Source organism: Kryptolebias marmoratus, linkage group LG19 (assembly GCF_001649575.2).
Source record: "Kryptolebias marmoratus isolate JLee-2015 linkage group LG19, ASM164957v2, whole genome shotgun sequence".
Lineage (NCBI taxonomy): Eukaryota > Metazoa > Chordata > Actinopteri > Cyprinodontiformes > Rivulidae > Kryptolebias > Kryptolebias marmoratus.
In genome coordinates, this window is record NC_051448.1 from 17,860,880 (window position 1) to 17,885,504 (window position 24,625).

The window sequence follows — 24,625 nt, forward strand, 5'->3', positions numbered from 1 at the left end:
ACCAGACAGTCCAAGAAAGGCAGCTTGTAGTCGTCAGCATCTTCTCTGGTAAACTTGATGTTGTTGTCGACCGAGTTGATGTGTCTGGTGAAGGCTTCAACTTCTTTTGCTTGAATTTTGACCCAGGTATCGTCCAGTGTGTTTTGAGATTTAAGAGAAAACATTTAGACCTGTAACAGTGAGCAACACTGGTTAAAAGAAGACAAAATGCCTATGTTTGGATGTACAGACTGGATAGGAACTGTAAAGTTTCTGGAATTAAAAAGATTTTGCTTGCAATCATTGTAGAACATTTAGACACCTCGAAAGTTAAAGAAGAGAGGGCGGTGGGTGTATGTGTTTATATAGTTTTACAGATTTTACATCACTACTTAAAAATAAATAAATTAATTAAATAAAATGCAGAACCAGGGGTCAAGTTCACAAATTAGCATTTGGCCAAAGCATGCAAAGCAGTATTTTATTGTGTATTTTTTGTGCTGCTCCTTATTGAAATAAACTTAAACCTGTAAACAAATGCAACTTACAATATGTGCAGTTTTGTCTTTAAAGCCCTGTGTTATTTACATGTTGCAGGAACATTTGCAAGACACACAAACTCTTAACTTGTTTTAATGACTGGAAAATATGAGTGCACAGACATGAATGTACACAAAATGTTGAGAACTTTGTATTTCAAAATGCTTTGTCATCGTCATGTTTCTAGTTTTTCAGAGGCTGAGAAGTACCTAAGGTTTTTGTGAACATCCTTAAGCCAACCAAAACCTGTAGTTTTAGATTTATTTATTTATTTATTTTTTAAGAAAACAGAGCCTGAGGTCATATCGTGTTAAAACATTTGTTAGAAACATGATCTGAGAGTCACTTTGCTTCCACTAAGTCACTGAAAAAGGCACAGAAGTTGGATTAATTTTAACATAAAAGCTAGTAATTTGCAAACGATGGCATTTCGTAAGTAACCTTGCAGCACTGATGGTACTTTTATTTTCTTTTTCGTTCCATCTCAACTCAACAAGGCTTCTTTTCTCTTTTCCATTGCACAAAGTCCTTGTTAGCATTGACGGGATTTGTTCACATTAAAGGCAGCATAAAGGCTGGCCTCCAAATATGTCCCAAAGCTAAATCAACACCATCAGTTTATGAAATAAATTGGTGCTAAATTTCAACATTGACAATGTTTTATTGCCTTCTGACGAAATGATTTTGCCTGTCCATTTATGTGCGCATTTTTGTCTGTCTGTTAGCAAAATATCTCATGAACCACTGGACAGATTTTAGTTAAAAACTAAGAAAAGAACCAGTAGCTGTACATCCACAATTGATTAACTGTTGAAATTAACTCAGTTCAAGATGGCTGCCACAGCTACAGAACTTAGAAAACACAAAAATGTCTATATCTCAATCGGTTTAACAGATGTTGAGTAAAAATATTGTTGCTGTAGTAGCTGAGCTTCATTCCCATCACATATTTTGACCACCACTCATTTTGCTAAATGTTCAAAATGTTGGCATTTGCTGTTGGACTCAAGTCTTTCTGTTAGCAAAATATCTTATGAGCCACATGAAAGATTTTAATGAAACTTTCAGAAAGTAATCATTGAATGTTCATCTAGGAAAATATTTTGGAGTGAATCCCATTCAAGATGACCATCACAGCTAATTGACCTTAAAAAACATGATAAACGGCTATAACTCAGTCGGTTTTACAGAAGTTGAGCTAAAATTTGATGTTGTAGTTGCTGAGAGTCATTCACAACAGATACTTTGAGATCCTCCGATACAGCGTGAGATTGTGCACGTGGTTTTCAAGTTTTGACCAAACTCCATTTTTTTTTCAGCATACTTAGTGTAAAACTGTGGCATGAAAGATAGTCCTTTAAGCAATACTAACATTTAATTTACTTCTTTTTTTATTATTTTTTTGCCTTGTTCCATACATTGACTTCAAAAGAAAAGCTGTGTGCTCTTGTGTTTCCTGTCACTCACCAGCCCTCCCTATGTGCCCCTACCAGTTCCAAGAAAACCATCAATTCTAAAGCAGTACAGCAGAGAGGCCTTCGGTTCTCTGGTTCCTGCTGTACAGCTGTAGTACTCATACTAGCACCAGAGTATTTGACTTCTCCATCAAGGCCAATGAGCTCTCTGGTGATACTGCAAATGCTGCCTGAGCCCCTGTGTCACTTTGTTGCGTCTCTTATTGGCTTGTAATGTTGAATATGACTTCAATAAAGCAACCTAAAGTCCTGCAATCCTTTGTACCCACGGTTTTCAGGTGGAAATAACTTTTGTAGCTACTATCGCATACTTCTAGTGTTCTTCTTGTTTTCTGTACGCTTATCAGCAGTCGTTCATGTTTTCTGTAGGATCAATCGCAAAGCTTTCTTTTCAAGCTAAAATGATGCACGTAGTTATATGACCTACACAAAAACTAATTGATCTGAGGCATGACAGTTTTTATTACAAGCCTTGCTGTGGGTCAGTCTTGGAGGGAAAATTAATGACACCTTTTTGTTGTAATCCCAATACTTGATGTGTTTCACAGTTCACTGTGTCTGCACATACATCATGGCAGAGCTCTGACAAGAAGCCCTCCACTTCTCACTTGGCATGCTTTGTCTCTATCTCAGCTCTCCTTCCACTTCCATTACCCCTGGTTTTTGGTGCGTAAATCCATATAGTGTTATACGGCTTATTATAACAGGAAAAACAAACAGCGGGAATCAGTCAAAACTGTCCGTTTCCTTGACATCCTCCACGTCGCGCCACGCTTCATCTGTCATTTTCTGCAGTTTTGTTCGCTGTAGTCGCGGACGTACGGGACACACGGCCACCACGTGTGATGAAAACTTTGGGCATCTTATATGCATTCGCCACGGTAGCGCACACACAGGCATTTACATTAAGGATTTTAGCCATTTCTCCTGAACTTTCTTCTAGCAGCTGATTGAACATAGAGCCTGAAAAGAGGAGGGGGTTGGGGTTAGTGAAAGCGTTCAATCATCAGTCCCTCTTTTTCTGAATCCCACAGGGGAGAGGCAACAGTGGGAAATATGAATTAGGAAATGAGAAGAGGTTGTAAAATAAAGATGAATCCCGGCGATTACACAGCTCAGTGTCTCACAATTTGATTCCACCGTCAATGAATCTTCATTGGAGTTGTGTGAAGGACAGCTCGCCTAATAATTTCCCGTGTATGAAGCGTGGCAAGGGGAGGAATCGTGACAATGGAATTCTTCTAAACGTGACTGAGGAGGTAGTTACATTTTGCATCCCGCTTTCAGGATGTTTCTTTCTAAGAAACCTTCATTTTATTTCTTTTTTTTCTTCCTTTTTTTCCCCCTCATTCTGCGATAGAAAGGAAATTTGACCACATCAAACCATGTTTGTCTTCTCTTTGCATCCCCCCAGGGCGCCAGCGCTGCAGAGAGCCCGAGAGATAACAGGGGGAAAAGACATAAAAGCACATACACAACACACACAGCCTGCGAGGAGAAAGGGGAATGAGTGTGTGCGCTTCTGAACTTGTGCATTACAGTTTAAACTTCATGTGTGTCTGTGTAGATGATTGCAAGTGTGTAAAACATGTGTGTGCGCCTAGACATGGTGTTCAGAGCATTTACTTTCTGCAGATCTGCGCCTCATGAGCAGCTGATAGAGCCAATTCTTTTCTCTGTGGCTCTTAAACAAATACACTAACACCCTTTCTATCCCATCTATATTTCACTAGAACAAATATGCAACATTATCCAACACATGGGTATAGGAGGTGTCATGATTAGAGAAGGGGGCTCAGATTTTAAAGGGTTAATAAACACTTCTTTGCAGAAAGACAGGTAGTGTCCAGTTTAACTCCAAGTCTGCTTTAACGAAATAGAGGTTTTTATAACAGTTTGGTATGAAATCTGACTACAACCATTTACCCAGTTATAACACACTTACATCATGACAGCTGTTCTGCTTTTTTCCCTCCTGTTGCTGTCATACAAGACAGCATCTGGGCCTAGTAAAATTCAATATTGGTTTGGAGCAAGACGTACGACTGTGAACTAAAGTCACTCAGAAGAAAAAAACAAATAAATGGGGAGAGATTGAAGTCAAAATGTCAAGAATAATACATTATTTTGAGATTTAAAGAGAAATCACAAAGCCAACCATTTTTAAAAGCTTCAGATGTTTTAGGAGCATTTTGAGGTCAACAGTATGTGAATGTTTGAGACTTTTGTTTTGAAGGACTGAAGGAAGTTCTGTGAGTTCCACTGATGTTACTGACACAGCTGCAGGAGTGAGAAACACTGCGCCTCGAATAGGTTAAAAATACTTTGTGTTAATTTGTAGTTTAAAAGCACATCTACAACCTTCAGCTGCAAATATAAATTAAAACTAAAACAAATACAGTCAGGTTTACAATTTATTCTCAGCATTTTTAAATTTTAAAATTTAGATTCAAATCTGGGAACCAAAAAATCTATTTTTTTTCTTTTGAGTGACCCTAATACCCTGTCTTGAAAAAGAGTTTGCATTTCATTTAACAATACATTTATTCTTTTAAAAAAAACTATTACTTCTTGTTTGTACTGCTAAGGCTTTTTTCCCACTGGTTAAACGTATTGAAAGCAGTGACCTTTTATGATTCCTGTTTCTTCGTGAATGTTTTATTTTTTTATCTGGCTGGGTGATGTCATGTTGTGGCCTGAAGGACATTTCTGTCCCGCAGACAGGTGTCCTGACCTTCTGTCTGCACTGCCACGCCTCAGGGGACCTCTGTGAAATAGAGGCTAAGGCTTTGACCTCGTCTCTCATCCTCGGTTTGTGTCTAAACGGAGCCCTGCTGCAGATGCAATGAATCAGAACATAGGGAGAGTAATGCATTTATGCATCGCTTTTTCTTCAGAACCAACCCCATGTGGTAGTATTTTTTTAAAAGGATATTTAGAGGGATTTTATTGAATTATATTATCAACCATAAAATAATAATAATCATAATAAACAATTCGTGTGTGGGTGCAATTTGTTTTGGGAAGCTTATTTTTTTACTCCCATATGTTTATGTGCTACAATAACATTTCACATGACCACCCTCTGGTACCCACTGGCCATAGCAAACTTGCATTATTCAAAGATATAGATGAAAGCCCCCTCTGATCCACCAAAATAACATCCTTTTGCAGTAATCTGTTTAGATTAGTTCCTTTGATGATATTTTTTCCTGCCGTTGGCCTGTCACCATGGCATCATGGCTGCTAAAGTCAACGTCGGTTCAGTCTTTTCTGCCGCTCGATGCTGTAAAACTTTTCTGTCTTGTAAGTAGTTGTATTATTTAGCCATTCCCTTCCTTTGAACGTAAGCCAGGAACGACAGTGGTAGCGGAGAGATGGTTTGCACTAATTATGAGAGGAAAAACTTAGGAGACCTTTAACCTCCCCACCTCCTCCAGGAAACAAAGAGTGAACTGGAACAACATCAAAATGTTTTATTACAGTCTTTGTAACGCTTCTAGCTAAACAAATCAAGGTAAAAAAAACAATATACTGTGCAAGATCATAACTACTGCACACTCAGTTTCATTTAATTTCTTTTTCAAATGTTGTATTATTAATGAACTGAACTTATTGGCCATGGAGTAAATGTCACCTTTTTTCACAGTCTTGCACTTGTAAATGAAAACACATTTTCAAAGACTGTTTATTAACAGTTTGAGGCTTGAGTTATTTCCCATTTGTGGTAACTGAGAACTCCCATGTTTCTATGCATAAACTATGCTAGAAATGGTGAAATATATCAGTACTTACCTCTGTGTTTTAATTATACTCTTCAGAGAAATGAGAGAAATGTATTTATGTTTGTGTTACATACATTGTACACTTGAGTAGTAAAGCCCGCAGGTTGTGCTGAAGTTAGTTTCTTGAAACTTTTGATCTTGAATGCTTAGCCAACCTGCTACTGAGAGTATTGCATACAATTCTTCATCTCTTTTAGAATCTTCTAGTTAATCTTAAACAGTGCTCTGCTTGGTGCTTTTGCAGGCAAAGACGGCATGTATCAGTATGCAGTGGACTTGGGTTGGAGATCCGGTTAGTGCAGACTGAACCCAGCAGTCTGTTGGGGAAACATGTCAGTAATCTCGGGTTCTCTGTCTTCTCTGTACTTGTGCAGATAATCACCCACTTGTCCGACTGTATGCGAGAAGCCATGGTGGATATGCACACGCTTGTGCACACATTTCCACTCAGGCGTCACGCCGTAGATCCCACCTGTTTGTGTGGGTACATGGCGTTGCGCGTGTTTCGTGCCGAACATTGTCTTCTTGAAACACTAGGCAAATCTCCTCGATATGATAATTGGCTCCCCGGAGTGCTTGTATTTTTGCCGCTCATCATCATTATCCCCTCAAGAAAGAAAGAAAAAAAAAACTTGTGTTAGTGGAGAGAGTCAAAGTTTGCTCGTTTGTCGGGGAAATTAATCCAAGTCTGCATGAACTCGTGCAAAAAATAAAAATAAATGAAACAAAACTTGAAGGTAATGAAACAATGGGGCCAGATTTGCTGCAAACTTCTGTCATTGGGGCATCAGCTGCTTGAATTCTGATACAATTCCTTGGATTAAATGTACTATTTTAGAATGATGTTAGGGACCAGTGATGGATGAGGCGTCAGTTGTTACAGCGTACTGAAGGCAATCAAATGCTTTTATATTGTTTCTGTGGAGCAAAAACTAAAGGAAATAATCAGTTTATGGTAACTGGTTGCAAAATGCTTCACTTGTTTGGGTATATTTTGTGTCACACAGACAACACTGGTTGGTGGTTTGTAATGCTGACACCTGAGCTGTTTTTGTGCCCCAAGGCAAATAAAGATGCTCATCTGGCCAACAGTAGTCTCTCCTTCTCTCAAAGTCTTTCTCATCCATATGTTTCCTGCAGTCTCTGGGGTATTACGGACCACAGAGCAGATTGTTGGCCCCTTCATAGGGGAAACAGCGAGACAGCTGGGCACCCATCACACAGCCAAACAGATGTTCAGGTGACTTGGAGAGGAAGTGGAGGGAAATGGCAGGAGGGTGGGAGGTGATGCGGAAGAAGGGGTGCGTTGGCGAGGGCAGAAAAAATGAATTAATACGTTGATGCAAGGACTCAGAGACTTCATTAGAAAATCCCTGTCAGCCTCTGAGGTGGGCCAAATGTTTTCCGCTCTCCCCATGCCGCTGGAGTCAGTTTTGTCTCTCATTCTGCCACAACCACTCTGGTGTATCTGCTCTTGGTCTAATGCCTTTGATCTCTCGATTATCTTTGCCTAAATGTGAAGGAGATGGCTAAGCGGCTCATTGATTCGGTGCCTTAATTCTGACACACCTTAGGGAACATTCAGAAGCTGAAATTGAATCCAACCCCGCAACCAAAAAATGAAATGTTGCTGCTTTTTTTCATGCGGTGGTTAAAAAAATGGAAATCTATGGCTTAGGGCCAAGCTCGATTCAGTCAGAGGTTCTGATCTGACACAAGTCTGAGTAGCGGTTGATGTAATAGCAAATATTTTTGACAAGATGCTCATCCCCTGCTGGTTGTGCAGCCTGTGTGTCTTTTCCTTCCCTGCATTTGTCAAATTAAACCCACTGAAAAGTTCTTCGATATCTGCTCCCAGCCCCCCCACACACACAGCCCTTCTCTCCTTTCTTGTGTCAACCTTTGTTCTTTGGTTGCAGGTCTCATATATAATACATGAGGATTGGGAGACTTATCCCGTTCTGGCCATACTGGCTCTTATTCCCTGGAAAGGAGCTATATTTAAGAGCCGGATAGGCCAAGGATGGAGTCAGGGGAGCTGCTGACTCCTACCGAAAAGGTGGTGGTGGTTGAATATCATTAAAGTCCTAAAATAGAGCTCAGCAGAGTTGCACTGAAGCAGCAGTTAGGTTGATTTTAAGGAATGTCAGCTTATTTTGACCTCACTGTAAAGGGTTCAAAACTGTTTTTTTGGGGGAAATATATCTAAATACATTGCAATCCCAATGTACCATCTTACTACATTAGTAGATTTTATATTTGCAAGTATTTACAATATTTTTTTCTCCTTTTTCACTGCAGCTGGCACAACCTACATCTTTGGAAAAGGAGGGGGACTGATCACATACACATGGCCCAGCAATGAGAGACCAAGCACTCGGACTGACCGCCTGGCAGTGGGCTTCAGCACCACCATTAAAGATGGCATCCTTGTCCGCATCGACAGCGCCCCACGCTTGGGAGACTACATCATGCTACACATTGTATGTATTACTAATATCCGTGGAGAAGTTGGTGTTATTTGCACCTTGTCGTTTTTTTGTTTTTTGTTTTTTTGTATAGAAGCAGTCACATATTTAAGGTATTACAATTAATGTGTTGACCACACAGACCCCTAAATCATTCATATCCTTGTGGTAAGGCTCAGGTCAAATTCAGCCCATGTGTCTCAAACTAATCTAGATGATTAGATGCAAAAAAAAATAAATAAACCTGTAACTCGCTGTACACTCCAACTCTGCTCAACATCCCCCATATAGAAAAAACCCACCTCTCCACCACATTCAAACTAAGTTTCAGCATGAATAATGAATGCAGCTCTCCATACATATGCAGTGTTTTCCCACGTGTTGGAGAAACATGATAGAAAGCGAGGGGGGCGCCGAGAGATGGAGTTCATGGCCAGTAGACCGAGCGCTCATTCAGCATCTTAATAATCTCACACTGCGACCTTGCATTGGGCTCATTCACATGAGCATCAGCTATTAACATAATCATCAACAGCCCCCCCCCCCATCACCACCACCCCCGAGATGAGAGCAGGGCATCAAATCGCTGCAGTGGAGGTGTGACAAAGGAAAAGTTGCTGCTGACGCCATACGAAGAAAATAGAAGGAAAATGTGATGATGAGGAGGGGCTACAGTTGCTAAAGCAGATTGAAAGTCTTCTTAAAGAGCTTCTCTCATCTCCTGAGTGCTGGCCATGTGGTGCAGAAAAACAGCCATCTGCTCTGCTAAGATGAGGGCCAACAACAAACACTTTTGAGTCTGCTTTACAGTACAGAGAAATAGAAGGGCATGCATGTGGGTTTGCATGTATGTTTAGGTGAGAGAGGAAGCAAAGTGGCATGGATTCATGGAAAATGATAAGGATGTACAAAAATTGAGTGGGTGATGTGGGAAAATGACGCTTCTGTGTGTTTCTAACCAATTGGGTAATTCTCTAAAGGAAGGGAATGAACACCTTTTATAGTTCTACATTTTAGATAGCATGGTGAAGCTAGCCAAGCAGGATATCAGCTATAAATTGGCTGTGAAGTGTTGAGCAGTAAATTACTACTTTTTTTTTCTCTCCTTTATGCGCTAATACATTTATTAATAGGATAAAAGCGAGGGGAGATTTCATCAACTCAATCACGAAATCCCGCACGCTGTGAAGTGGCTTTGTTTTTGCTGTGTGGGTAGCATTGCGCCGCTAATATTTCAAATGATTTATTGACTTCCAATGGTGTATAAACAAAGAAGGCTTTCATTTAATATGAACAGTAATTGTAGCCTTAAACTATAAAAAAGTGGCAAAGTGCTGTAGGCTTCTTTGTTCTGCAATTACACTCGGAACACAAATTAGACGAGGTAGGCTGGATTTTTTTTGTTTTGTTTTGTTTTTTCTTCTTCCCACACCCCACACACCCTCCATCCCCCACCACCGATGAACAGTAAAAATAAAATAAAATAACATTAGACCTTGATTAAATATTTAGTGGACAATATTTGCTTTTTGAGAGAGAAATAAACTACCGCCACGTCTTATCATAATTCCAATGTTTGTGGCTATTAATTGAAAAAAATCATTAGCATTTGCCCCACTTTAATTTGTACAATGCTGTGTTGAAGAGATATTAGAATGAAGGTTAGGGCTGTCGGGTGTATTGTGTAATTGCAGCTAAAATAACTTTGCTGTCTGCAGAAGTTGAGTGTTTGCAGATTCTTTGAAATTAGCAGAGACTACACCAAAGCACCAAAAGATAATAATTTCAAATGACAAGCATTGGGGTCTTTGCTCTCAGCAGTTTGCATGTAGTAATGAATTTGAAAGAAAAGGTTAAAAGCATTACGCTTGTCGATTCTGGATATATGTCCAACCAAAGGTCTTGTCAAGCCCGAGGCCATCACCTTAGCTTTTGTAATTATTGGGTCACTGCTCGAACATCAGCTCACTATAGCAACACTTTAACATCTTTAATGGCTAATGTGATGTGCTAAGGTCAACAGAAAGAAAAATAACTTCAGCTGTCAAGGTTTTAGTAGATTTTTAAGGCTTATAGATATTCTAGTAAAACCTCACCACTAGCATAAGCATGTTGTTCAGTCGTTCTGACTTTTTCTTTCATAAATTGGGCCTGCAGTTTACAAAATCTGGTATATGTCGCACTTTATTTAATATGCACAACCCATAGCGCTGAGAAAAACAGACATTTCAGAGAAGAGCTAATCACAGACACTCTCCCTAGACTTGCTCCTCTCTTTTGCTTTGCTCATTATCTCTTCCTCGTGATTAGCTTACAGCTTGTTTGGCAATCGTGAATTAAAATGCTGATTGTAGTGTTTACATTTTAACTGCGAAGAACAACTGCACGCTTGGCTTGAAATCCGAAGGGCAATTTAAGGAAATTTGCGGAGGTGAGCGGGGCATTTTGCCACTGCTGGCATCTCATTAAGGAAGTTCATTTGATCTGATTGTCGAGCAGACAACAGACTAAGAACTTGCCTTTTTTTTTTTTTTTAAAGAAAATATAACTAATCTGAGCTGAATGCAAACTTAATGCACAGATAAAATCCTGAAGCGCTCATAGGAAGTAAATATGTAAAATTTCCTTTCAGAGTAAGAAGGTAAAACATGGACGCTTGCGGTAATGGTACAGTGACTGAGCTAGTTTGCAAGCTTTTTAGCAAGCGAGATCAAGTGAAGCAACCCATCCAGGTTTTTTCGCCCTTACGCAATGCTCCTGCCCTTTGTTGGCTGAATACAACCCCTTCATGTTGACTGTAGTGTTTTCTAAGGTCACTTGGCTGTTGCCGCCATCTTAAATTGGCTTCAAAAATAAATCAGTTGTAGATGCACAGCCAGTAATTACTTTGTTTTGTTGAACTTTGTCCAGTGGTTCATTAGAGATTTTGCTGACAGAGTTGACTCTAAAATAGTTAATGGCAACATTTTAAAGCAGTGGTGTCCAATCCTGGTCCTGGAAGGCCACTGTCCTGCATGTTTTAGTTGTTTCCCTGCTCTTCAGCAGGTCTTCAATGTCTGCAGAAGCCTGTTAATCACTCGCTCATTCAAGTCAGGTGTGTCAAAGCAGAGAAACAACTAAACCATGCAGGATAGCAGTCCGCCAGGACCAGGATTGGACACAACTGTTTTAAACAAAGATATTGCACAATCGTTTAGCGTTCAGAGTATGTGTTGGGGATGACTCTCCGCTTCTAACACATCAAATTCTAGACATTAGCTAGACATTTTTTGAAGGTCAGTGGATTGTAGCAGCTATCATAAATTGGGTTTGCTCCAAACATTTATCAGCTGTTAGTCCAGTTGTTACTTTTTGCATATTTCATTAAAATGTCCGATGGATTATGAGCTATTTTGATACCAGACAGACACTAACACATTTGCAATGGCTCACACACACCATTTGAAAGGAAAAAAAAAGCAGTGTAACGTTGCTTCACTCCATAGGTAGGTCAGTAGATAGATACAATAGTAGTAGATAAGATGGGTAGAAATGAAAAAAGGATACAGTTTAAGGACATTACAAAGACAAATGTGGATTTTGATGCATTTCAAGATCATATGTATGTATCACATGTATTGCTTAGGATTCAAAGCTCCTTCTTTCTTTATAGATACACTTTTTGTCACTTGGAGATTATTATCGTTGAACAAATGGATTTTACAGATACAAGTTGGGCAAAAATGCACAAACATAATTGGTGTGAAAGCTGTATCTTTCCACATCAAGATATTTAATTCAATACTAAACGTTTTTGGTCCAACTGGGGCTGAATTTGTTCACCTGTGTAAAAACGTTGCATGTGTTCAAGACATTCAGAGCTGTAATTTAAAATGGTCCATTAAGTTAGGTGTCTGGCAGCTCTTTTGGTTTTTACTTTAATAAAAAATGCATCTGAGAAAATATCAAGGTACGTGATAAGAAAAGGAACCTGCAAATGCGACAAAATAATCCCTGTAACTCAAAAATATGCTGCACACTGTGCAGAGTCAGTGCTCTGGGAATATTTGATATGATAAAGGGAAGCAGCTTCAATATTGAGCACAAACTTGAATTATTTTTTTTTAATCATCTAGTTTATCACTTGTTTTCAATTTGATTTAAAGATGTGACTTAGAAATTTTTAAGGTCTCATTCAGAGGTCACATTAGTAGTGATTGTTTCACTTCAGAATAAGCAAAGGTTTTAAGAATAAAATCTCACAATTTTTTCAAAGGAATAAATTCCCTTAAAAGTGCTTCAGATAGCACACCCCTAACCCCAACCCTAACCCCCCCTCAAAATAAACATAAATTTACCATAATCTCCATCTTTTACCTTCATTCCCTCAACAAAATAATTAAAAAAAAAAAAAAACCTCTGACAATCAGCCAGAGACCTTATTTCTGATGGAACAACACCACACTAAATTTCATTATCTGTTTGAGCTCTCCTCTCATGGTAATTCACTGGGAGGAAAAGCGCGTCTCGTGGATAATTGAAAATCCTTGTGCAGACACTCGGAGACGAGATGTGGAAGGAGACAAGTGGCTGTGGACATTAAACGCCAGCAAGCACAGCATGTTGTGCCTGTTTTTGAACCATTTCAAGCATGTACGCGCAAATATATTTTAACAAATAAATGCTGGACTAGAGTTTCCCTCTCATCCCTATCTTTGTCCATCCATCACCCGTGCTTTTCTGTCACCGTGTTTATGTCAGACAGTGTCTGTTTCCCCATCTTCCTCCCCCCCGCCCCCTCCTGACAGACATAATATAAGATGTTTGATGTGTACCTGTGTGCATCAGTGCGTCTACAGCTAGCAATGTATTGCTTCTATCAAGTTACCCCACCTCTGCAGGGAAAGATAGATATTATCATGGTTATGGCTCATGGCCTCTGATAACATTACAGCTTCTTATTTAACTTTGTTTTGATTTTTTTTTATACCTCCTACATTTGATTCCCCCTACAGGAATAAAGAACTAGAAGACAATGTCTTGCAGCTGTTTTTGCAACAAGGTGCTTTCAGTACCCACAGTCAGCGTTATAGCTACTCTGTTGATAAAATGACAAGAGGCTGAACAAAAGAGTCATCTTTATATCCACTGTATGACTATTTAGATATTTCTGATGGTGTGTTGGTTTCATTTCAGCTCATGGAATTTTACATTTTAGACAGCATTTAAACATAATGTTTCCTGGTCAATATATTTCACCAGGTTTTTAACAACATTAACTACTGGCTTGGTTAGAATGGAATATGGCAGAATTTCCCAAAGTTGGGGTCTAGACCCCAATGTGGATCATTAAACACAAAGTGAGTTGTCTTTAAAATAATCTCCAATCTGATATTAATGATATTAAATGTAAAAAAAATAAATGAATAAATTACTGAGAGCATATTTTTGCAAATTCTGTCACAACTGATAAAAACAGTAGTCATAAGTGGACAAAATGGTTAAGGCTGTCATTATACCTTGTTTAACTGGCTTAGCAGTAATATTTTAGTACTTCAGGAAGCAAAAGCAGTAGTTGGGGTCACAAGTCTCTGAAGGTCTTCATTTTTTTAGTCAGAAGGTAAAAAACTTTGGGAGCCACTGCCTTACAGTGAGTGGACATGGGATGAAGTCAAGGATTATATTAAAAGCTGGAAGTTTTATTAAAGTTTGCTTTTGTTTAAAAGTTTAGGGCCAAGTTTGTGTTTGTGCCAAAATTGGGATATTTCTTTGAAACATTGAGTGATGAATTTAATTTTTCTAGGGTCATTTGAACTGTGAAGGCCTCCTTCACACTGGATAATGACTGTAAAAACACAGCCTGAATGCGGATGTTTTTTGCTGGATCTTGCTGAAGATTGCACAATGCGGCCCCATTAACCATGATCGTGTGATAGGTCTATAATAGTTTTGAGCACGCATAAAACTAGCAAACAAGCAAGGTTAACTCATTGGTGTGAGTTGGTCATTAAGAATTTGAAGTAGGACTGACTACAATGAATGGCCTATAATGAATTCAACTTGCACTCTGACAGAATCTGAGAGATTCGATTGGAACAGGGCTTTGTGCAATCATAGGAGTACACTGTGGTATGGCAACATGCTGTTGACATACAGTGGTGAGCGTGTAGAAGAGTGTCTCAAGGACATAGAAAATGGCAGGAAAACCTATTTGGCCAGTGTTAAGAGCATGGCAGTATGATGATTGCCTTCACACTGAAGGAGGTTTTCCATATTTGCCATGATCCAGTCTAATTCTAAAAGGTTGTTTAGGTCATAGGAGGTTCAAAATCAGTATGAAGTGGATGTCAGGAAGTTCTTAAACTAGCTGTGCAATTCCACTGACAAATCTATCTAATGGTATCTCTCTAATGTGGCCTTCAAGTCTCGACTATGTAAAATACAATGGGATTACATACAGTGAAATAATGAACAAAGAGTGTTTTATATTCATGCACCATTTAACTTCTTTGCCAACACCAGTTCTTTTACTTCAGCTCTGAATATTGTTTAGTAGTGGCACCAATTCTATTACAGTGTACAGGGTGCACAAATTGTTTATGGTGGCTCATTGTCACACATGGCTTGGATCTTTTAGATCTCCTTGTTCTCTTTACAAATTGATGCTCACATCATATTACAAAGGCTAAGGCTGAATTATTTAAGGCTGAATTATTTCTGTCCTTTATTGACTGCTGATTATCTTGTTACCCTGTCCATAAGTAATATTTTATCCTATTCTTTCTTCTGTGTGTGTGTGTGTGTGTAAAATCACTAGTTGGACCCCTAAGTATGAAAATATTGTAGAAAATAAGATTGAACTATGGTGACACCAAAGTAAAACTGTGTTCAAATTAGTACTTTATCATTTCCAACTCTGAATGGAACATGAGGCAAAAGGTTAAACATTTGCATCATTTGTGTTACTTGGCAGCAGCTTGATTAAAGCAGTGTGTAACATACAAGACGTGTGCAGAGTTTTAACTAAAATATTAAAATGAACTATTCCTCTTTGAGGTGAATGCATTAAATAAGCATATTACACAGGATTCGACTGTTTAAAATTTAGCTGAATTAAAAAAAATTGTATTAATTAATTAGTAACTGTCATGCAGTCAACTGGGGACATGGGGCTTCAGGGAGTCTAAGGCCTCTGGGCAAGTGTCAGCCTTGTCTTGTTGGTAATTAATTCCTGTGATTAGAGCCAACTAATTAACTAAAAACATTCTAATATAAACTTTAGTTGTCCTTTTTAAAAAGTGGCAAATATTAAATGTTTTTGGTCATTTTACCAGTTGTGGAAATAAAAAGTCTGTTTTTACATGAGTTCATACCCATACATTTGCACCGTTTTTTATCCCCTTTGAAACCCTTTCAGACACAGTCAGCGACACGCACTCCGCTTGTAAATTCAAACTCAACAAACTGGAGCTCCGTAAATTATAAATACTTAGGTTCCTAAAAGACAGCAGTTCTTCTGGTCATTATCACCATGCCTGGGAGGGATTTGTAAAACTAACTAAATAAAAAAATCCCTTTCTACCAAATCAAAACTAGAGATTAAAAAACGGTCTTCTAGGATTTAGCAATATTAATGTCATAAAATATCCTTGTGTAGAGTCTTATGAAATGTTTATTCCAATTTTTTTTCCCAAAAAAAAAGTTTTCTTTTTTTCTGAATTCCATGTTTTATAATATAACTAATATTTTGTATTTATTTATTTTATCTAAAACATGTTCAGTCATTTGGTGGACTGATTAAATGGGCACCATTCAATAGAAAATGAGCTAAATTTAAGAAATATTAACATTAGGTGCTTTAAGGTGATTTTAAATCTGCCTTTAAATAATTTATAAATACATAAACCTTTAAGTCTTTTTGTAAAATAGTTCATCATATATGCCAATTAAAATTTATGGAAAAGTTACTCTAATTTTTCCGAGAAGTCATTTGTATGTTGTTCGGCTGGAGTTTTAAATGTTATGATTTTAGGACGTCATGGTGGACCTCTTCATCGTGACTTTCTGTAGCAGATGGGGGACACTGCTGCAGTGGCTAAAATGGTCTCTTGTTCATTGTAAAGTAGAAAAAAAACCATTATATTGCTAAGAGAAACCCTGACAATTTAGATCCATGTATGAACAAATTCCACTACAGCTTTTGTTTTACAGCAAAATCCGTTTTCTTAGTCAAATTCTGTGATTTCATCCATGTTTTTTGCCTCACATAAATTTCAGGACTGTATTTGAGGAAATGTCAGGGTTGGAAAGCTTTGAAAAATAGTGTAGATTGGATTTTTTTTGTTGTTGTTGTTGCCTTTTTAAAAAAAAAACAAAAAACAAATCCATTCATGAACCTCTTTTTTTTCACAAAAGAATTGATGACGTCTCCTCGCAGCTGAAGGCTGTTGAGCCATACATTTACACTTACTGTATGTGCTGCTGATGTAAAGTCCTGTCACAGTCACGACATGAAACAGAATCATTTAGAAACCCGAGTGCGTGTGTTTGGCGCACATTGTGTTTTTTAATAATTAACAACTCCAGCGTGTATCTTCGCTGTGACTGAAACCCAAAAAGAAAGAGGTATAGACACTCTTAAATGCACATTACAACAAAAGCCTTTTTGAATCTTCTGTTTTCTCAAACACTACGTGCGTGGATTTATGCCAACGTATGTAGAACATCCACTTCTCCTGTCTTCCTCCCTGGCTTCACCTGCTTGTTCTCTGTCACCTCTCTGCCACCGTTATGTTCATTTAGAAGCACTCACACATTTCCAGTGGCACCTTCAACAAATTTTCACCCCCCGGCACGCTGCCACGGGCACTTCAAACATGATACAAGAGCTCTTCAGGGACATCTGCCTGTCATGTCAACCAAAGGCACTTCAGGGTAACAAAGCATCCGATACGCACTCACACCCTCCAGGCGCCGTTTCGTGACACCAACAGCAAGTAATAACTGTCTGAGTTGGACAAACAGAGCCGCATAATTTCTGTGTACCCACACTGGCTGTAGCCTTAGCCCTGGCTTAGGCAATGTATATTTCATAGATTAAGATGAAAAATTCAATGAGACACAACAAACAGTGTGCCTGCCTCGATCTTCTGTGCTCTCTGTCAGCCATATCCCAGGGGGGACGCCTGTGTTTTCGCAGCTTCATGGTTGGACATGAATCCCATTCACACAGTGATGAAGAGACAGAAAGAGAGGATGAAAGACGCAGAGGAAAGAGCGTCGCGTACATTCAAAAGTAGAACAAATACAAGAGAATGAATGAATGTAAGAAAACGGAGAAGAAGAGAGGAAGGTGGGAGGAAAAGGAGCTCAGGGGGAAGTGAGATGTGGGTGTTTTCGAATTCAGAGCAGGATCAAAGGCAAACTTGGCTCAGATAGGTCTCAGCACACAGACACATTGGCTGTGAATTCCAAATTACATGTTCATGTTGCCTTTCTGTCTCACTCTGACGCCCTATCAGCCCCTCTCTTCTTATCTCTCTGTCTTTCTGCATCAGTGCCAGGGCTACTGTTTTCACTCTAAAGCCTGAATTGAACACTGAAGCTGGGTTCAAACAGACTGACCGACCAGCCTCCTGTTTGCAAAACCACTTTTCTAAAGAGTGTTAAAGCACGCCACATGGCCCATGCACTCTCTCTAAAGCATAGGCCATGTGGTCAAGACATCTGCTTTATCAGTAAAAACACTCATTTGTGATGACACGTGAAAATAGTCTAAACTACTCTTTGACTAAACAAAAATCAACTCATTCATATGTATGTATATAGGATATTTAAGACGTAACACAAAAATGCATCAAATTCAGCTTTATTATGGTTAATGTTCTGCTACAAATACTACACACAACTAATTTCTGTATTCAATGTGGCTATAAAAAAAGTTTTTCAAGATACTAAACCTGACTCTATCGTGACTTAGCTGGGATTGCTTACGGTTAGAGCAAAGCTACAGAATCAAAACACTTACCTTTCCAGAACAAATCTACAAATTTGCTAATGCTGGCTAAGAAGATACAACTTAAACCATTTGAATTTGAGAAACATACAAGTGGAAAAACTAAAGGTATTACTGCAAAGCAACTGAAATGGTTGATGAAAAAAGATATCAGTGTTAATCATCTGTAACAAGCCAGTTTAAAGAGAATAAACATCTTCACATATACATGTGCTGTGCACACAGACTTCCCCCAAGTTCATCGCTGGGAGATAGGAATAGCCAGGACGTAGCTAGTTTTTCACACCACAGCAATTCCATGTCTGAAAGTTTGTCTGAGAAAAGCCCTGGCATCACATTTATAGATGAGGAGAAGGAGAACAAGAACAAGTAGCGGTGTTGGTTCATAAAACCCTTCAAGTCTGGAGAATTGGACTCCTCCGACTGATGGTCGTGGAACAACCGCCTCCATGTTTGTCCCACACTGAGTACAGAGCAAGGTTTGGGAGGAGAGCCACACCAAAACACAAAAGTAAAAACAAAATAATTTTGGTTACAGTTCGTTGCTGTGCGTGGCTTGCCACCGAGCGGGCAGTTTGTGTGGATAGTGCACAACACCTCAGTTCACACACAGAAATACAGGAGCTTGTGTGTGTCGCACACTTAACACACATAGTCCAGTGATTTAAATGTTTTGAGGTGTGACACGCACAAAGTCCTGTATATTTGCGTGTGTTTGTCCAGGTGCCATTGTACACTCTGCCCACAGACTGCCTGCTCGGTGGCAAGCTGAGAGTGGCAAATGAGTTTGGAAAGCAGTGGGTGACTATTTTCCAAACAAAAGAGTTACTTTTCTAGTTTTGGGGTTTATCAAACTTTATGTTTGACACATTGTCTATAAGACACTTTTTAGTTCAAACTGGATGAATAAGACAACGCACTACTACTTTTTAAAAATTTATCTTGTTGTATTGACCAACTGCCCTAAATCCTCTCCACTATCAAGGTTGGCTTGTTTTTATTATCCACCCGTCATAAGATGGGACGTATTATGGTATGGTTCTCACCTCAGTCTGTCTATCTGTAGACAATTTCTTGTTCGACCTCTAACTCTGCAACCGTGTAACGTGTAATGTCAAACTCCTCAGCTGGATACCTCGTGTATCAAAGATGATCCCTATTGATTTCAAGGTCACGAGGTCAGTGGCCAAGACCACAGGTCACCCCTTTGTTTAAACCAAGTCTATGCTCCAGCATTATTGTCCTTTAAAAGAAAAAAAGAAAATAGCTTGGCATTTGTTTATTTTTCCTGTTGTACCAAACCTTGACTTACCATTACACCCCTACTATATAACTGATATCAATACTTTTTCTATACTACTTTAGCTAATATTCCATGTAAACAGTGTTTCTTCCTAATGGTGACTATTGGAAACTGTCGACTGCTGATTGGTAGAAGAGACAGACAAAGACGAATGCTTTCTAAGATCAAAGCACAAAACTTCAGTTACCAGCATCACATTTTCCCTCTATGTAATTTTTTTTGCCAGCACTGTGTACTTTTGTGGCGATAGAAAGTAGCTTCTGATGAGCACCTAATGAAAGATCAGAAGGATTTAGACTTTAAGGTGTATCTTGTAGACAAGTCTAGCTGCCACATCAGCTCCAAAAACTCCTTTAAATCCTCCCTCAAGGCTCAGCGTTCAGCGTTAGAGCCACTCTCTGCTCCTCTGCCAGCTTTTACCTAAACTGCCAAAGAGTTAGACTCAGTGATGGAGAGAGATGGAACAGGAAAACTAAATAAAAAGATTCACATTTTAGCAAATTGACTCCCTTTCGGATTATCGACGAGAAGAGGGTGGGGGAAGAATTGCGGCTCTGCTCAAGTGATAAACGTCAACATTAGAAAATAAATCTAGAGGAGGAGGAAAAAAAAAAAATCTGTCTTCAGCACCGGTGACGGTGTGGCAGATTGCCTCGCTTGGCTCACAAACACATGTGCACAAGCACAAACACAGTCATCTGCACACAGTGCAAATGCATTCATTGAGGATTAAGCACCTGCTGGTTTGAAATAAAATAAGAGCAGCAAGAAGTTGTTTTTCTTTAGCGGTGATAGAAAAAATGAGGGGATCAAATGTGAGTGTGAAGCTCTTTCACAGATGGAGGGAATGTGAAAAAAAAGCTATTTTTACTGAGTGTGAGTTTGTATTCATTTAATCCCCCCGCTATTGACTCTCACCATGACAAAGCTCTATTGACAGGGAGACAAAAAAGGCTATACCACTTTTAAAAAATAGCTTTAGATATAAAAGATATTTCCTGTTAGATGACTGTTCTGAGGAACTATTTTAGGCACTGAAGGTTATACAGGGTATGCCATAGTTTTATTGATCCTGAAACATTTTGACCAGACAACCAAAGACATGACAACCAAGTCCTCCGTCCGCACGTCTCTCATTCTGTGTATGTACCGGTACATGGAAAAAAGGATTACAGACATTTTCTCATATTCTAAACTGTTACATTTATTAAAGACATGATCAGTACATGGTGATAATTTAATGGCAGAGCAGTCATTTTCACTTATTTTGTCCAAGAGGTATTAACAACTTATTGCTTTTGAGTTTTAATTTTACCGTAACTCCTAAGAACTAAAAGTCAAGTTTTCAGTGCTTTTTTATAATGCACATTTAAACCAAAGCAAGGTGCTGTACAATAAAAGAAGTAAACCAAAACCAATGTAAACATTTTTTTTATTGTCACTGAGTAAAACAAAACTGATGGAACTAATGAAAGCCAATAAAACAAAATAAATGCACTAACATAAAATTTTCATAGAAAGCACAAAACAAACACAACAATATTAACATTAAGGTGTTTGGTGACCTGAGTTCTGCTGCTGTTGAAGTATTGAAGTATAAATGTTCCTTAACAAAACAAAACAAAAATAAGAATGGGCCAGCGCATGTAGAGCTTTCAAAACTATCAGTTAATCCTAAAATCTATCCTGTAATCAACAGAAACCTCATGGAATGAGTCCAGTACTGGTGTATTGTTGTCATTCTTTCTTACCCATTTGTAGTGGCTGCAAACAATAGAGAAATAACTAATCTACATATTTAAATGAGAAAAGAGAAGACACTTTAAAAAAGTAAAAGAACTGAATAACATTTTGAAAAACTGGAAGGGAAAACAAGAGATAAAAAACGATCCTTGCTAAAAGTGTTTTTGTTTTTGTTTTTCTGAATCACCACACTTGATCATTCAGGTTAATAAAGATTAAATTTATACATGTTTGGATATTTTCAAAGCAGTGCAACAGAGCCTGCAATGAATAATTTTAAATTTTAAGATCAGTTAGATGTGGGTGTCATCAGCATAACAACAAATAACTAATCTTATTTATTAAGGCTAGAAAACATAGGCCGCATGTACAAAATAGAACAGGACTGGACCTAGAATGGATCCCTGAGGAACTCCACATGGAAGTAGTGCTGAGTTTGAATGATTTATCTATTTGAACAGAGAACTCTGGTCTGCTAAGTATAACTTGAACTGCTGATAATGATGTTCAAGTTGTGGTAAAAGAATACTACGATAAACGGTCTCGAAGGCAGGGCGACCATAGCAGTTCTCTTTGTCAACGGTTAAAAGTTGGTGGTTTTAAAATATCTGTTTTAGTATTGTAGTAAAACCTGACTGAATTGTGCCATAAATGCTGTTTTTATAAATGCAACTGTAAAAAGACAATTTTCTCTTAAACTTCAGACAAAAAAGAGAACTTTTCTCTTTCAGCCCTTGCCTCAGATTCTGACTATTTATTTTAAAAAAGACAGTTTCAAACAACTAAGACGAAGCAGAATTTTAAAGTCAATTTTTTTTTTAAGATTATGGTAATGCGTGTACATATAAAGTAAAACATGGCCAAGGCTCATCAGGCATACGCAGCGGTTGCCAGTTGTGTGTGTAAAACTGGAACACCCACGCCCTGAAGTCATTCCTTACAGCCGTGACAGAAAGTCAGCACAAAGATGACAGATGTTAAGGATGGCTCTCCTGACCCTTCCGCTCCCCTCTTTCTGAATTTCACAAGACCTCTTTGATAAAGTAGGTTTGAAGGCTGAGGAGCACATGCTTAATTCATCCTACATGATCTTTAATTCATTCACATCTTGCTCGAACATGCCACACTTGCTAAAGAAGAGAAAGGAAAGACATACTTTCTGGGACTTCTTTGATTGTTCAACCAGCACATTCCCATCAGATCTCTTTTCTTGAAAAGATGCATTGTCTTTGATATAAAAACGATTTTCTTTTCATATGGCTAAACCTTGCAGTTTAGACAGAAGTTGTGGCTGTTTTGTAACATTCTCAGTGTTGATTGCCCTCACCTGCACATGCGTTGGCTGTTTTCCAGCAGGTTTCTGCCTGGATACCAATTAATGTCATTTGGAATGAAGCTGGACCTCATGACTCATTACATATGCCTTTTGCGCCGAAAAGCCTCCAAGCGACCCTCTCCTCTTGTGTGTCAGTGCAGCCACTTTAGGGGATGGCACAAGTTGGATAACATTCTAATTATAAACTTTATGATGAAAAATGTTTTCTGCGGAGCTGGCAGAGATAAGATTAAACCCCGTCTTTGCTTTATTTCATCGGAGCTTCAAGACGTCATGGCTGATATGTGGATAAAGCAAGGTTTGATCCTATTATTTTGCCATCTGTACAATACAAATCTATTTTGAGGGGGCAGATGTTTGTCATAACCTCAGAAAATTCTGGTTAGTTTTACGTAAGACACATACCAGATCACCAAAGCAAAAACAAACGGCCATTTGGTCCTGCCACTAACAATTATTTTGTAATCAACAGATTTTTGGAGTATTTTGAAATAATTGATAATTCAAAGTGATTAATTTTCCTTCAAAAATCATCCTTTTTTTTAGTTTATTTTATTTTAAACAGACAACTTTGGCATTTTCAGTATACCACAAAAGTGTTAACAATAACTTGTTAATTGAAGTATCAAATATAAACTGAAAGATCCAACTCATGACAAATAAAATGAAGAAACAAATACAACACAGCTTTTTAAAATGTAAGTATGTAGTATAACATTTCCAAATATTATTTTAACTTTGCCTACGTTTTCATTTCATACTTATGGATTGTACTTATTATTGTATGCATTAAAAATGAATGTCCGATTTAAACATCAATTTAGCACCTAACATTATGCACAGTTAGAATAAATATGTTTTAAAACAGGCAACTTGAAACATGCAGGTTTTGTGTTAGGATTTGTTCATCTATTGAGAACAAACTAAAGTAGATTTTCAGCCGTCATGTTGCATTTTCTCAGCTATAGTGGACAAATACTGTAAAAAGAGATCAGGTAAATTAGCATTTTATTTAAAATACCATTGCTTAAAACAGAAGTTCAGAGGAAAATAGAGCAAAGTTGAAGAGGGATGAAAATCTTAATGGGGGGGGGGGGTGACGCAATTCGACACAACACTGGTCAAGCACAATATTATTCAAACAAACATCAGCCTAGGTTCTACTCTAAAGGTTTATTAATATTTATTCACTGAGAAATGTAGTAATCTGTCTAACTTCACAGAGTACATTTAGAAAGACAAAAGAAAAACTTATTCATATTCATATTCTCAAAGTACCCTTTTATGTTCAACTAGCTTGACGTACTCCTATACTTTAGACCCCTTCGGCCTTTGAAAACTTATATAACGCAACTCGTTCAAACATTGTGGCAGCCGTGAGCTTTTCCACCATGATAGTCTGAAACTGACGCTGGGACTACTCCGACCAGAACTCATCTGATGTACACAGCACATACTAGTGTGGAGAAAAGCAGTTCTTACTTCACCTGAAACCTTTAGGAAGATAAGTTCATGAAAAATGCAATTGTCATTATTTCGACTATTCACGGCCTATTCGTGCCATTTGCTGTGATTAACACCTATCTGACAATCCTCCTCTAGCCTAGCTATCAGATAACGCTAAATTACAGCTGCATGGGACATTTTATAGTATAACCTGTCTTGAATGGATAAGGAGACCCAACTGTGCGTTGCGTGGCTGGTTATGGGTGATGTCCCTTTTTGACTACTGTAACTTTTTTACAGTCCTTGCTCAGTGGAGCACAAGCTGACAAATAGCGGAAGGGAGGGAGTATGGAGAACAGAATGGAAGACAGAGACGGTGAAGGCAAGTGAAAGGAAATGTTGATGGGTTGGTGGAGAGGGAAGGGGGGCAGCAGACATGAGCTTGGAGATATGAAGAGAGGGAGAAAACGGAGCTAGATAGAGGTAGAGAGAGTCAGTGCAGTGTGTCTAATCTCCCTTCAGGGGCGGCACGCCGTCCGTGACAGATAAACTCGGC

At 38.5% G+C, this 24,625-nt stretch overlaps 1 protein-coding gene across 12 annotated transcripts in view; it reads left to right on the forward strand.

The window, feature by feature from the left end:
- LOC108231818 (neurexin-3b) overlaps positions 1–24,625 on the forward strand; it is a 373,487-nt gene that overhangs the window by 283,348 nt on the left and 65,514 nt on the right. For all 12 annotated transcript variants that reach the window (XR_005234499.1, XR_005234500.1, XM_037981501.1 and 9 more), the window contains one exon: positions 8,081–8,262. Coding sequence is in view for 10 of the 12 variants with exons in the window: in XM_037981501.1 (XP_037837429.1) it covers positions 8,081–8,262 (182 nt within the window). In the remaining 2 variants the exon portion in view is untranslated. The remainder of the gene's footprint in view (positions 1–8,080; positions 8,263–24,625) is intronic.